General features: G+C 42.1%; 1 protein-coding gene across 1 annotated transcript in view; it reads left to right on the top strand.

The window, feature by feature from the left end:
• Positions 1-2,145: 2,145 nt before the first annotated feature.
• Positions 2,146-14,885, top strand: part of SH3D19 (SH3 domain containing 19) — a gene marked incomplete at its 3' end in the record, with an annotated part of 81,680 nt that continues 68,940 nt past the window's right edge. The window contains exon 1 of the mRNA XM_081999716.1: positions 2,146-2,366. Coding sequence (XP_081855842.1) covers positions 2,249-2,366 — 118 coding nt within the window. The 5' untranslated portion in view covers positions 2,146-2,248. The remainder of the gene's footprint in view (positions 2,367-14,885) is intronic.

Raw genomic sequence — 14,885 nt, 5'->3', positions numbered from 1 at the left:
CACAGCCTTATAGCAGCAGCGCACCACTGAGGAACTTTGTAACCAACTGGTCACCCTGCACAAGGCACCCTGGTCTTCCATTGAAATTTGTGAGGTGAGATCCTTTGACTTACTATGCAATCCACCCATGCAGTTGTCATCTGGAGCATGAGGCTTTTAAGAACACATACCTGTAGTGGAAGATTTGATTTGTCTGTTATATAGTCCTGCTGTACACCCAGTTTTATGGCTGGCTGTCATGATTTAACCCCAGCCAGCAACTAAGCACCCCAACAGCCGCTCACTTACCCCCCCCCCCCCAGTGGGATGGGGGAGAGAATCAGAAGAGTAAAAGCGAGAAAACTCATGGGTTGAGATAAAGTCAGTTTAATAAGTAAAGCAAAAGCCATGCACGCAAGCAAAGCAAAGCAAGGAATTCATTCACCACTTCCCATCGGCAGGCAGGTGTTCGTTCAGCCATCCCCAGGGAAGCAGGGCTCCATCACGGTTAACAGTTACTTGGGAAGACAAACGCCATCACTCCGAACATGCCCCCCTTCCTCCTTCTTCCCCCAGCTTTATAGGCTGCACATGATGTCATATGGTATGGAATATCCCTGGGGTCAGCTGGGGTCAGCTGTCCGGGCTGTGTCCCCTCCCAACTCCTTGTACACCCCCAGCCTACTCGCTGGTGGGGTGGGGTGAGCAGCAGGAAAGGCCTTGGCTCTGTGCAAGCACTGCTCGGCAAGAACGAAAACATCCCTGTCTTATCAACACTGTTTCCAGCACAAATCCAAACCATAGCCCCCTACTAGCTGCTGTGAAAAAAATTAACTCTATCCCAGCCCAAACCAGCACACTGGCCTTATGTCCTTTCATAGTATAAAGCTTTATGTGCTTCTAAAGTGTAACTATTATACCCCTTGAACACTAAATCTGGCAGGGAAAATAACTTTCTGTTAAGGAACAATGACTGTAAAGTCAAGCACTGAAACACTAAGAAATGCATAGACAATAATTTGTATTCACACATTATGATATATTTTTCAGTTTTGTGATCACATACATTTTTTTTCAACCTGCACAATCTGTTTTATTCAGTGTACCTAGTAGACGGTGCTTAGTGAGTCAGCACAGATATTGCTCAACATTAGGATTACTCAACGTTTTGTTGTTTCTTCCTGATCTAATTTGTGGTCACATACTTAATTTATTTACTGTCCCTTATTCACCTGCTCTGAAGCTGAATTTAACTTCCTTATATGCTTTTTTTAGTGGTGCCTAATACAGAATCATCTGTAAAAACATTGATGGCTTGGTTTTACAGTAACCATATGACGTGAATAAGCAAGATAATTTCAATTTTAGATATGGACAACTAAGGCCCAGGAAAAAAAAATAATTAAGCTAAAACTACACCTGACTTCTAAGCGTCCAACCTGAAACGTGGCCAGATTTTTCATATCGCTTCTGCGCTGGAAGCGTGTACCTCACCGGTTCCAAGCGTGTCTGCAAGATCACTTCTCCTGAAGTGGTTTAAACCACCCTGACGAGCCCCACGCCAAGAAATACATCCTCCTGGCCGCGAGCTAGAGCCGGCCGCCGTTTGCACGCCTGCCTGCCCTCCGCCTGGAGCCGACCCAGGGCCCAGCTCAGCAGGGCCGGGCTTCTGCTCCACGCCGCCAGCACCCCCGGTGCTCCTGGGGCGCCCTGCTTTCCGTCCCGCTCCCCCTTTTCACCTCCTGACCCTCGTCGCGAGGGGAGGAAGACCTCGGAGCCCTTCGCCACAAACCCTTTCTCCCCCGTAGCACGGGGCTGCTCAGGTTCGGCCCCCCCACCCCGCTCGGTACCGGCAGTGACCACCCCCTCGCCCCGCCCTGGCCCGGCCCCGCAGGGCACGGCGAGATGCCCGCCGCGGCCGAGCGCTGCCCGGCGGTGGCCGCCGGATAACTCCCCCCGCCGCCGGCTCCTCCGCCCCCTTTTGTGGCGGTGCCAGGCGGACGCGGGGTTTCCTGCTGACGCCGGAGAGCCGCGGATGGGCAGGAAAGGCCGCCGCCGCCTCCTCTCCTCTCTCCTCGCCTCTCGTCCCGCCTCGGCCCCGTCCACCCCGCCGGCTGGAGAGCGGCGCGGCCCAGGCTGAAAGCTCGCTGGGAGAAGCCGGGGGGAGAGGGCGCAGGTGCGGCGCAGGCACGAGGATCACGGGGGCTGGGCGACCGTGCTGAGGGGAAGGCGCCAGCGGCGGGCCGATATGGCAGTCCCCGCTTCTTGAATGCTGTCAGCCGCCCCCCCGCCGCCGATGGCTGAAGCCTGGAGGCTGGAGGAGGACGAGGAGGAGCTGCGAGAGCTCGGCAGGAGGCACCGGAGGGCCGCCCTGAGCTCAGCGGCAGGTGAGGGGCCGGGGGCGCGGCGGGCCGTGGCGTCGCTTGTTTTTGGGCTGTCCCTGGCCCCGGCCCCGGCCCCGGGTCCGAATTCCTGCCGGGGACTGGGCGGCGTTGACGGTGCCGCCCCAGCGTGTTGTGCCATCCCGGTCGGCTTCACCCGGGGTCAGGGCAGTTCAGCTCAGGTGCACCTGAGCCACGGGCCGGCGTGAGCCGCAAGCGTGCTGCCCGCCGGGGCTCGGGCCCAGGGCCGGCTCCGGCTCCGGGACAGCGCTAACACAGACACGGACCGGCCACCTGAGACACCTTCAGAGGCTTAAGATGCCCTATCAGGAAAGAAAACACCGATTTTTCTTGAAATTACCGAGGTGGAGGAACATCTAGATACCAGAGTTGTCTACATGTAACCGTTTCCGCGTAGGTACGGACAGCAGGCCTTCAGATCGAAGTGGCATATACAAGAAAGCAGGGAGACAGGAGCCTGGGAGTGAGCAGGTTGATACATCTTTATAGAGACTTGGAGGTCGCAACAAGCTTTTATTTCAAATGATGAAATCCCGTGGACCCTGGCAGCAACTGAAAGGATTTAATTCAGACATCATTGTTAATTGAGGGACAATGCGTATATCGCCGTTCTGTAGTCACCGAGGTGTGAACACAGCATTTCTTTCCCTGTCAGTGTAAAATCCCTTCCAGAATGAATCGTTTTCCTAAGGTCTGTTACCAGGGAAAATCTCAGCCACACTGCATGTTTAAAGTTGAATTCCAAATATTCTGATTTTTAATAATTATGATGCAACCCTAACGATATAGTAACTTCTAGAACTCATGTGGGTTTGCATCCATTTGAGCAACAAGATGTTGAGTGTCCCCTCATAGATGACAAAAATCCTGCAATTTGAGGGATCGCAGAGGAAAACTTGCAACAGGCAGGCCCTGTGGCTTCCAGTGACCCTAGTTATGTCACTGCCTATCTGGGCAGGTGCAGCATTAGCAGGAGCCTATTGAAACCATTGTGGCTTGGCATGCATGCAGGGTTTTGCTTTGTCTAGGGTTGGGTGCAAAAAAAGTGTTGGTTCCTGTATGGTTTCCTCAATAGCTAAATGTTCATGCTGCTAGTTATGATGTCTGTTTTTTTAAAGGTGTTTCTTTTGGAGATTTTTATTAGCGGAAAACGTGTAATTGGTTCTACAGTTTATATATGTGTGTAATCTTTGCTGCCTTCTTGTGGAACTAAGCTTGTTCCCAGAGTTTGTCTTTGGCACAATGCTACTAAGCAGTAATAAAGGGCCTGTGCCCTTTTTTTCTTTTTATTGTTATCTCGTCCTGACAACCCCCCTCTGAAATGGGCCCAGCACTGTTTACCTTACTAGTGTAAAGTATGTGTGAATGAATAGCATTCTGCTTTAGCTCTCTCACCTTCCTTCCACCTGTTTGCAAGACTCTACAGTGGAAAACAGCATGAAGACTCCCAGCAGAGCACTCTTAAGGCATCCGTGAAGACTATCACCTGAGGTGGATGAGGTTGCTGTTCTTCCCTTACTTGACAATTCTTTTATACGTTTATTTACAAACCTGTTGAAAGTAAGTGGGGGTTTTTTGTGTGTAATATGCAGTTACGCTGCCAAAATGGTAATGTAGGTAAGTGTTAAAAAAGCCTGTTGGATATTTTTGCAGGGTTTGAGAAATGTTGTAGTTGCATCTTAACAGACTATCAATTTAAGCATTTTAGTCTGTTAAACTAACTGTGAATGTGAGCAACTTAAACTTCTGGTATGTTCAGCTTATGCACGAAAATGCATCAGGGCAGTTGCTCACCTTTGTCCTGCGCGTACAAGGCGTGTACGTGAAGTGGTAGTTGAATGGTGAAAGTTCACAAATGCTTCTGACTTAGTAAACACTCAGACGTGTAATTAGCACTGTTTTATTGGAGGACAAGAAGAAGGGAGACTGTGGAATGAAGAAGTAGTATTTTCCCTTGAAGCTAGTTGCAGTCATGCTACCCCAGATACTGTAGGATCAAGCCAGCTAAACTAATCTAACAGCTTGCTGCTGCTAGAGGTGTGATCTCTTTCGTGGATGTGCACTTCTCTTGTGTGTCAGCTCTGCTTGTCCGACCTGCTGGTGAGTGAACTCGCAGAAGCTATGGTTTGGTGGCAGCCTGGGCTGATCTAACCCGGTGGCTGCTGAGGCCTCTCTTGGAGCCCTTGTGCTCACTAGAACCTGCACCAACCTGTTATGGTGTGTTGGCCGAGCAGAGAGCTATTTTTCTTGTTCTCTTCAGTGGATGGGAGCCTGCTGATTCAGCTCTCTGGAATGGTTTGATGAATGTTGAAGCTGGCAAAAGGGAACGACTAGGAACATGCAGCCGGAGGGAGGTAGGAGGCTATGCCAGCCAGGAGTTAGTTTGGCTTAGGTTGCTGTGAAATTGCAGCCTGTGAGCTGTTAGAGATCCACTCATGTGAGGCTTTTTATTTGTTTGGTTGGGTTTTTTTTTTTTCTGGTCTGGGTTGGGGGCTTTTTTTGCTGGTTTAGTGAGCTGAAGAGGCTTGCTTAAGCACTAGACAAGTGCCAGAGCTGATGTTAAAGCGGGGAACGAAAACTTGGAGACATGAGCAGATGAGATGGGCAGAACTGTCCTTGTCCATGGAGTAGTCGTGGATAGATCAGCTGGCTTGTCCAGCTACCTGTTTTTACCCCATCGGCATGTCATGATGATGGAATTGTTTTCTTTGAATTCAAGAAAGCTTTTTAATTAGCATGTTCTGGAAAACCTGTGAGAAGATATTAAGTAGAACAATTTGAGACTTTTCTAATGAAATTTTATTTTGTATTATAAGTTTGTATTATAAGTTTGATTTTTTTTTTTGATGTATAGGTATTTTTTTTTAATGTATAGGTATTTTAAGTGATAAGGAAGAGAACTAGGATACATTCTTTAAAAATTGAGAAGAATAAAAGTAGCTGTGTAGGTTCATTAAACTGAATCATCTGGTCACCTGCTGTGGGAAAGGAAGCCAGTCTTGCTGGAGACATTTAGGGTTTTTTACAGCAATATAAATAAGTAAAATGATGTGATCGATTTCTACCCCCCTTGTTGCGTATTTCCATCACATACGTTATTGCTCTGGGAAGTAATAGAGAACACTGGATTTTTACTGGATTTTTTTTTTGTTTAGAATGTTAGTGTTTTTATTTAGTTTGTTTTTAATAAAGTGGAAACAAACCCAAAGAAACAACAGCAAAAAAACAAACTAAAATCCTATTTCCCCATAGACTTACAGGCTCTCTCCAGACTAACTTTGGACCTTAATCTGGTGTGCTTTCCTATTTTGACTAGCTTTTTGTTCTGTGACTACTGACTAAAATACGTAGACCTGCAGGAAAGTTTATAGTGAATATAGTAAATCTTAGTTATGAACTGCATTGGTTAATTATGTGTCCTTGCCCACCGCATTAGGGCTGAGGGAGTATCTTGGTATTCTGATGTTATGTAAAGTGCACAAGAAATTTTTAACATATTCAGTATCTCTATTATTTCACTTTGAATTCTGGTCTGTGTTCCTTGAGAAAGAATAGCCCATTGTTGATGTGGCAGATGTTTTCTTATTTAGAAATAAAATAAAATTGCCAAATATAGAAGTCAATAGTGAAATTTATTTGAGTTTGTAATGAAGAGCTATTGTGATTTGTACTTTAATGTATGGTTAAAAGTACAGATGGTCAATAATACAAGGAAAGGCTTTGACCTAATTTAATATTGCTCTTTTTTACTTATCACAAATGCTTGTCTGTGGTTTGTTCCCACACAGCGGCTGTAGATTTTGCACACGAGTTTTGCTATGCTGACTGAAACCTCTCTGGGTTCCCACCCTCCACCCCGATTTCTGTTTCTTCATAGTATTTCAGATGTTTTCTGTGACTTTTTCAACTCAATTTTAGATTATGAGTGAAATAATTATTTTTAGTTGGTTGATTGACCGAGTACTTTGGATTGTTCGGGTGGTTTTTTGCCAAAACAAAATCTAGTTCAGAGTTGGATCAATTTTTTACACTCCCACAACTCCCACATCAAACTGGCACTGACTTGTTTTGGAAGCTGAGAACAATGAGCTGTGTCCAATATAACAAATTAAAGTTGAGTATTTCACTGCTCAACATGCTGAGAGGTTATGGGGGTATATTTGTGTAGTGTGTGTGATGAAATTCAGTGAACAGTAATTTGCAGGCATCATGGTCCTTTTACAGATAAATTAAGAATTTGAAACAAGAATGCTCAGCAGTTGTTCCCATATTAATGCAAAATACATGTTTCGTCTTAAGAAGTAAAGAATAAGATGGTCTGAGATTCTTCATGAAATTCTTAAATCTGGGACTGATTAAGTGATGATGTCCTTTAGGGTTCACTGGGTCATAACATGAACAGCTTGACCTTAGTGCTTGCCAAGGGGTCCCCATGACCCTTGAACAGAGAGAAAGTGTGATTAGGAAAAACATGACTCCAAGAGCTGGTTGCTGTGTTCTTAAAATATTAACTAAATCTTATATTTAAGAAGTGGAAAGATCTGCGTTTTACAGAACAGAAGTCAGCATTGTTCAGCTGGAAACTTCCTTGTCTGCATGCCGGTGTCCTTCTGTGCTGATCTGGAAATTGTTCTCCTCGTCCATAGCGAGACTAACCATTTATCGTTTCTTATTCAGAGAAGAAAAATAATAATCCTGATAGAGCAGATAAACTAATGCATAAGGCCTACCTATGATCTGCTAGTCTGTCCATGTGTACACAAGAAGCCCTAAAAAAGAGGGCTGAGAGGAGGATTGGAGAGGGTGGGAGTGGGTATTTGGTTTACTCACTTATTTAATTGGTTGGCTCACAGGTGCAGGAAGCAGTAGAGTTGATTGCCAGCTGGGCATCTCTTCCCTCTTTCTCCTGGGATTCAGTCTGTTTTGTTTTTGTAGTCCCAATGCAGGCTTAAGGGCTTCAGTTTCAATAATTGCTTGAGGAACCACTACAGTAAAACTCTTAAAATTCAAAGAGCACAAATAATGTAATTCTTCCTTAATAATTTCTAACTGGTGCTAATATGTTGTATCATGTAAGTATGAAAAAGATTATCTCATTAGGCCTTTTCCATAGCCCATTGAAGTTACTGCACACATTTCCACAAAATTTCATAGTCTTTGAATTTATCTTGCTTGAGGTAAATATAAGATACTAACTAAAGCTTTTGTGGAAGTTAAATAATGTAGCCTATACGTGGAAATTCATCAACATATCTTGAAATTCAAGTCAGTGACAAAAAAAACCCCTGCTTGCAGTTCCTTGGCCAAGAGCGTAGACTGAACACAGAGAATGTTGTGTCTTCTGAAGAAACAACCCTTCTAAAAATGAAGGAAAATAATTGAATGACTTCTGATAGTCAACAGGGTGATTCCCTAGCCAAGGAAACTGTAGAAGGAATAATAATAATAATAATAATAATAATAATAATGATAATAATTATTATCATCATCATCATTATTATTATTATGTGATGAAATGGACCTTCTTCATTTAGGTTATAGCCAAAGCAAGGCACAAAAATGTATCATTGCATAAGGAGTGGTGAGTTTGTAGCCAAAGAGAATAACCCATTGAGCTATGATTGCCCGAAGACCATGTTGTTAACTGTGTTGCAAGCAATCATTTCCTGTCAAGGTAACAAATGATAAATCAGGGCTGTTGCATAAAGAATGGGGATAGACAGCAAAGGGCAGAATGAGTCATAACCTCATTGCAAGAAGTTTTTACCATAGTGGTTGTCGTTTAGAGGTGGAAAAAAACTTTAATAATTTGTAAATAAATTGTCACTATTTATTTTTGACAGTATAGCCTTGATTTAAAATCTGGAAACAACACAGAAGCAGTACTGACACTCTCTCCACTAAAAGTTGATGTGTGTGTTGTTTCAATAATTATATCATACAATATGTGCAATATGAGAAAAAAAAATTATTTTATTTTGATAGCAGTTAAAGCCATTTGATGTCAACTTCTTCTGTTGATGCTTATGATTTACAGTTAAATACAGTGCTTTACATGTAGCATGATTTAGGGTTTTTTTGTGTTGATGAATTTGTGTTTGTGGCCATGGGAGTGTTTCTTTGATTTCGTCATTTTGGCCATGGAAGTGTTGGCTGGAAGGGAGCTCTGGGATGACCTAGTCCAGCCTCCCGCTTGAAGCAGGACCATCTATCTGTCCAGCCAAGGCTTTGTCTAGCTGTGTCTTGAAAAGTCTCCCAAAAGAGAGGGATTTACTGCCTCTGCAGGTAACGTGCTCCAGTGCTGCACTACCTCCTAGTGAAAGAATTTTCCTCATGTTCAACCTGAACCTCACAAGCCAGAGTTGTGACCATTGCCCCTTGTAATATTGTCCACTAATACCAGGAAAAGTTTGCGTTTGGGGTCTTTGTTGCTACCCTTCAAGTAGCTGCATGCTGCTGTTACATAGCTCCCGTGCCTTCTCTTTGGCAGACTAAAGAAGTCCATCCCCTTCAACCTTCTCATTGTGCAGGTCCTGCCTCGCTTATTCAGGTTCTCAAACTGTGCAAAAATGGAGTGGAAGCACTGGCTTCATTGCTGGCCAAGATTTTTACTCTTTTCTTGAGAGACAGCATGCACCAAAATTACTGAAGCATTCCAACAGCAGACTTTGGAAGCCAATATATCATCTGTTTATCTGTGGTTTATGCTTGGCAAGCATCCTTCCCTTCAGTGAAGGGCAAAAATAAGTTTTGCGGGAAAGAACAGATTTAGGGGTTGATGGCCCATAGCAGGAAAACTTCCTTTTTTTCACTCAATGTTGTATGAGTTTTGAAAGACACAGGATTTTATGGATATTGGTATTTTTAAACTGACCATCTGATGTAGTGCTGTGCTACACTAACTGCTTCACGTGGTGGTGTAAATCAGCAGAGATTTGTATGGATTGCATGTGTTATTCTAAAAACATCAATTTGACATTCTGAATTGAGAATTTAGGATCTTCTTACAAGATTTAATGGCATTCTAAATAAGATGCTTCAAAGATGAACTTAATTGGCTTATGAAGTCTTGCAATCTATACGTGCCTTCTATGGCTGTGTGGAGCTTGAAGGGCTTGATGAAAGCAAGGCTGAAAATGTTCACACCATAGTAGAAGCTGAATGCAACAGTTCTTACTGTTCACTTTCTTTCCTACTGCCATTTTTATCCCCTAAGCTTTTTAAGAGGTGGTTGTATTTATTTTGGCTGTGAGTCACCACCTCAGTCAGCTTGTTCAGGCTTTTGGAGAAAATTGATTTGATCAGAACGTGCAGAAGATTTCAAATGATTGACATGGTCACTCCTATAACTAATAGGGTTTACTGCCTCAGCCTTTCAGAGCCATGATAGTAGCTCATATGTGCCCCATTATGCAAACTGAAAAAAACATGGAACAAGAATTTTATAATTTTCATGTCCTTAGGAACAACATACTGGATCAGACATAAGGTTCATCTTTTCAGGTAACCTGTCTCTTACATTCACCTACAAATGTCTTCAGGGAAGCATGCAAGAAACATCTTCTAGGATTCCATTTTTACTTCCAAGAAAGATTCTTTCTCCTCTGCAGTCAATGTCTTAGCAACTTCTTGGAGGCTGCAAATGAAAGGCCCTGCTAAATAGTTGCCCATGGATTCATCTTTCATTAATTCAGTTCGGGTTTTTTTATCCACTTAGATCTTCAATTCTTACATGGTAGTAAGGTACACAATTATTCATTATCTAAAATCAGTTACTACCTTTTACCTGCTGGTTGGTATTTTTACTGCATATTCACTAGTTCTTGAATTATTATGATAAATTTCTTATCTATATTTTGCTTTTTTTAATACGGTTTTCAGCATGATGATTTACACTTTTAAAAACTTAGGTAAATTTTCAAGCACTGTGTTTCCTGCAAAGGGGTTTCTGATCCATTCTCCTTCTAGATAGAATATTGTATGCAGAAAAGCCATTTGATTTTTTTTTTCTTCAGCTATAACATTTTGCTTCCATTTTTAAGAGGTAAGCTAAAATTAATATCAGTTGTTTTCTTTAGGTGATAAATTTGTATTCATCATGTATTCATCATGTATTCATCTGTCTTGCATTAAAACCTGAGCACTTAATATCACAGATCTGCACATGAAAATTGGTTCAAGTTGTACCCATCTGTGTTAAATCATTTACAAGAATTTTTGAGCGAACAGTGTGCTGTGATGTTATTCATTATTAAAATGCTGTTGGCTCATCCTGTTGGAGTGCTGGGACATAAACGCCTGGAAACAAGCTCAGCATTTTGATAACTTTCTCATAATAAATTGCTCCATCAGTGTGCTGTAGTCATTTTATGACTGTCTGCACTGTAAATCTAGAGTGCAGAAACTAGTAGAAATGTGAGACTTGGGATCAAAGTAAAAGTTTTGAAAAAAAAATCTCTCTCCCTCTATCTAGTACTTTGAAATGGCATTGTCATGTGCCACAGATTATCGGATGGCAAATGCTGTAAGCTTGGTCATTTGTCATAAGCTTGTTAACCTTTGCAAGTATGTCTGAAGAAACACCCAGTGATCTCCAGACTGGAATGGTGAAGTTCACCTGAGAATGGAGTTGCTGAGGGTGGGACACCTGCTGCAGTCTACTATGCCTGTTGTTTAAGCAGGTCAAGACAGTGCTTGGAAGAGTGTCACTACCAGCATGAGACAGGTATCACTGAACGATGAGATGGGATATTACTGCAGACCTCATTTATTCAGTGCTTATGGGCATAACTTCATGATGACAAAATCTTTTTTTCCATGCTGGTGTGCTGATAGATCACCAATATCACCTCTGTGAAATGCATGGTAGCTGCTGCTGTGCCATTAGGCACGCTTCATTTTTCTAAGTGCTCTCCACTAGCTTGATGTTCATGGATCCATTATCAAGAACTATTTAATTGAGGTGTGTCATTATGGTATTTTACTTTTGGTACCGTAGCAATGTAGAGGTACTTATTAGTGTATTTACAGAGGTTGGATGCCTCTGACAGCATCTGTAGGCCTTTTTGGTGTGTGCACAGGAGTGGGAAAAGGAGAGGCCTGGGAGTGCATGGGAGGAGAGCTGTTTCTCCAAGGTACCAAAGAACTGGAACAGTCTCTCCCAGCATTACCAAAGTGCCTAGGAACCCTGGGTTTATCTGCAGTAAACACAAGATCCTTTGTTTTGAGGGTTTCTGGATGCTTATGGCTTTGCCATCCTTTTGCTCGGTTGTTTTAAGTTGCCTTATGGTTTTTGAAGCATTTCACTGAACAGTAGGAAAACTGCTTCGTGTTACCATGAGTAGCAATTGAATGGATGGAATTTGCATTTAGAAGACTGGCAACAAGATGCCCTAGCCTGATGTCAAGGCTAGAAGCAGCTAAAAAATTACTTTCATAATAGCTGCTTTTTCTGTTGTGTATTTTTTGAGAGGCTGGAAGGAGGAGGAAGTACAATTGCTAAACATTTGGAAAAACAGATAAGAAGGCTCTGTGAAATACTGTAATTTCTCAGGAGCCCAAATATAGGTGCAGTCAGCTTTTGTCTGAAGTAGAAGGGCCACACGTGAAGAATGAAATGTGTATGCATCTGAGTGGTTGTTTATAAGGCATTTCTTAGAACAGTGACTTACAGCTTTCATTTTGTACACAGAGACACCACAGTATTTTTATTATGATTTGTATATGGTTTGTAAATTATGTTGAATTCAAACATGTTTTCACTTTTTAAATAAAAAATAATACACCAAGCTGTGTGTTGTGAACCATACTTATTTTTGCTGAGCATGCTTACAGTTCTTACCAAGTGGTATAAAAGCCCTGTGCTCTGGAAGGGTTGCCTGCCTCTCTTTCATCACCACAGGTGGTGTTTTTATTCTGTAACTTGCTATTTCCTTGTTGTGCCCCTCTTTTTTCCTCCTGTCTTCCCTCTTTATAAAACACTGTTATCTTCTTGTCTTTTGGAGCTTGGGAGAATATCTGTATGTTCCCCACTGGTTAGGCAAGTGGACCTGTGTTAAGAAGGTAATGGCACTTGTGTCCAGCGACTGCATCTTTCTGTCCTTGTCACTGAGGACCTGTGGGCTTCCTCAGTAGTCTGCTGCTCGTTGGCACTCTTACTGATTAGCCAGGACCTCGGATGCGCTCCCACTGTTTGAATTGGCTTTCCATTTCAAACTCCTATCTCAAGTTGTAGTAAGACCCTAATTTAGTGTTGGTCAGATGAGTCTGCAGACCTTCATTTTCCCATGGACTGGGCTGATGCAAAAGATGGGGCTACAGGGTGATCAGATTTACTGCACAGGTGTGCCTACTGCAAGAGGTGAAATCACGGTGCAAGGAATCCAGCTGTACATAGTGACTTCTGGTCAGGATGGTCCTCAAGGGCCGAAGGGCACACATAAGCAGATTTACACGCACACATGTTACACCAGTAACGGAGTCTGAGATACTTTAAAGGGGATTTGGTAGATGCGTAATGCTTACCTTAGAATAGATGCGCATAAACTCATCTCACACTTCAGTAAAATGTCTTCAGAATGCCAGGTGACTCACATCTTAAAAAATGAATTTTGGATGCTGATCTCTACGTCATCAAATAATACGCATTAAAATATGGCGTGTTTCAAGAAAAGTCAAGTGCTGGGCTTCCTGTTCTGTGGAATACTAGCTTAGTTGCACAACTTTTAAGCATGTGCTCAAAGCTAATGGATGAGGGTTATCTCAGGCTGCAGCCATTTATTGATATATACCAACATAATTAAACAAATCGATTTTTTTTACACCTTTAAATTAGTCCCTTTTATGATGTTTCTAGATCTTGTAGTCTTTGTTTTACAATAAAGTGCAAGAGACCCCTTTGGGAATAATCCATTTTGTGATACTGAAGAAAAACCCAATGCATGTGAGAAGCAATTGTTACATTCACTTTCCCAGAATTTTTTATTTCTGTGTTGACTGTTGGTCAGAATTAATAATGTCACTGGAGGAAAATATTTTGTTAATAGGCTAATTTCAAGTGCACTTCTGTAGAAAATCAGTACTTGCAACAAAATCATTGAGGTTTAAGAATGTTCTCTTATTAGGTGGCTTTATGTGGACTGGGTAAACAATATGAGGATTCTTTCATCATAAATAGTGACAAGGGACCACAAAATATGCCAAGAACAAGCTATTGAGTATTTCAGTGGTATCTTAAGAGAAATAAATACTGTTATTTGCCTGGTACATTTCTTCTATTTTTGTAGAGATTGTTCTTTTATGGTTGAGTGTGTGACAATCTTTTATTTTAATAAGTAATTTTCTTTCTCTCTGCGTCATTTCATCCCCCTAGTCTCCCAGTTCCTCCCAAAGTGCAGACCTATGCACTTACTTGCAGTCACCATAATGTCTGGTTCCTAAATTAAGGCAGTGTCATCGCTATTGCTGTCAGTGGCTTCACAGGATGAAATAATCAAGAAAGGATTTTTCTTGTTTGCTTATTTTAAAGCTGAATTAGTTTCCTGTGATATCAAAGTGGGAATATCTTCTTCTGATACTGCTATTAAGCACTTTATTGTGAATCCATGTCTTGTGCACATTGAATAAGACTTACATTCCAAGTGCATAATGTGTAAGGTTACACTGGAGACCTTTGTTGTTGAGATTTGCCATCTCAACAATCAAAACATACTGTTTTGGGTAAGCAAATTCAGAAAACTTTTAATTGCCCAATGGGACAGGGTTGTTGGGTTGGCAGGGAAGGTGGGAAGGGTGAAATTTGCAAAGTGTTTTAGATCCAAGAATAAATATTCTTACTATATAGCATAGTAGATGGAGATTTCATCTTTTGAAAGTTATAAGGTAGGGTGTGATTTCTCAAAAATTGTAAATGATTATCTGAAATGTATACAACAAAGGCTTTTTCTGCAACACATGGTTTTGTACTGTGTAGGTCAAAGGAGACTGCTTAAATGGTGGAAGTGATATCCCCCATGGTCATAGCCTCAAATTATTCTGCCTGTGGCCAGGAATGCACAAGTTTAGGAAACTTGTTCAACAGAAAAAAAGCCAAACCAAACAAGCCAATGCCCTGCAGAAAACATTAAAAAAATAGTTCTTTTTACATTATTTTTAGAAAGCCTTTTATCTTGTCTTAGTCACTCAACAGCAATATTTCCCTGTGCATGTCGTAGGTCTCTCAGCATGGACTCTGCCCCTAATTAGTGTGGTGAAGGACATGTTGTGACAGATAAGCATACCTACGCACAGGTGTTCAAAGCTGGAGGCTCTTTTGGTGACGAATGTGCTGGTCCACAAGCACACCCTGAGTAGAAAAAAATAAGTGAATACATTTGGATCTTGGTATGATGTATGAATGTTTGTAAGATGCTCTTGTTAATACAGTGTTTATTCACACGTCTAACTGTATTGCATTTATTGCATGTTGTGTATCAGCACCGTATGGCAGGCAGACATACAGTAAGA

The sequence above is a fragment of the Phaethon aethereus genome (assembly GCF_964289735.1).
Source record: "Phaethon aethereus genome assembly, chromosome: 4".
In the NCBI taxonomy this organism is placed as follows: Eukaryota; Metazoa; Chordata; class Aves; order Phaethontiformes; family Phaethontidae; genus Phaethon; species Phaethon aethereus.
This window is presented reverse-complemented; position numbering and strand designations above follow the sequence as displayed.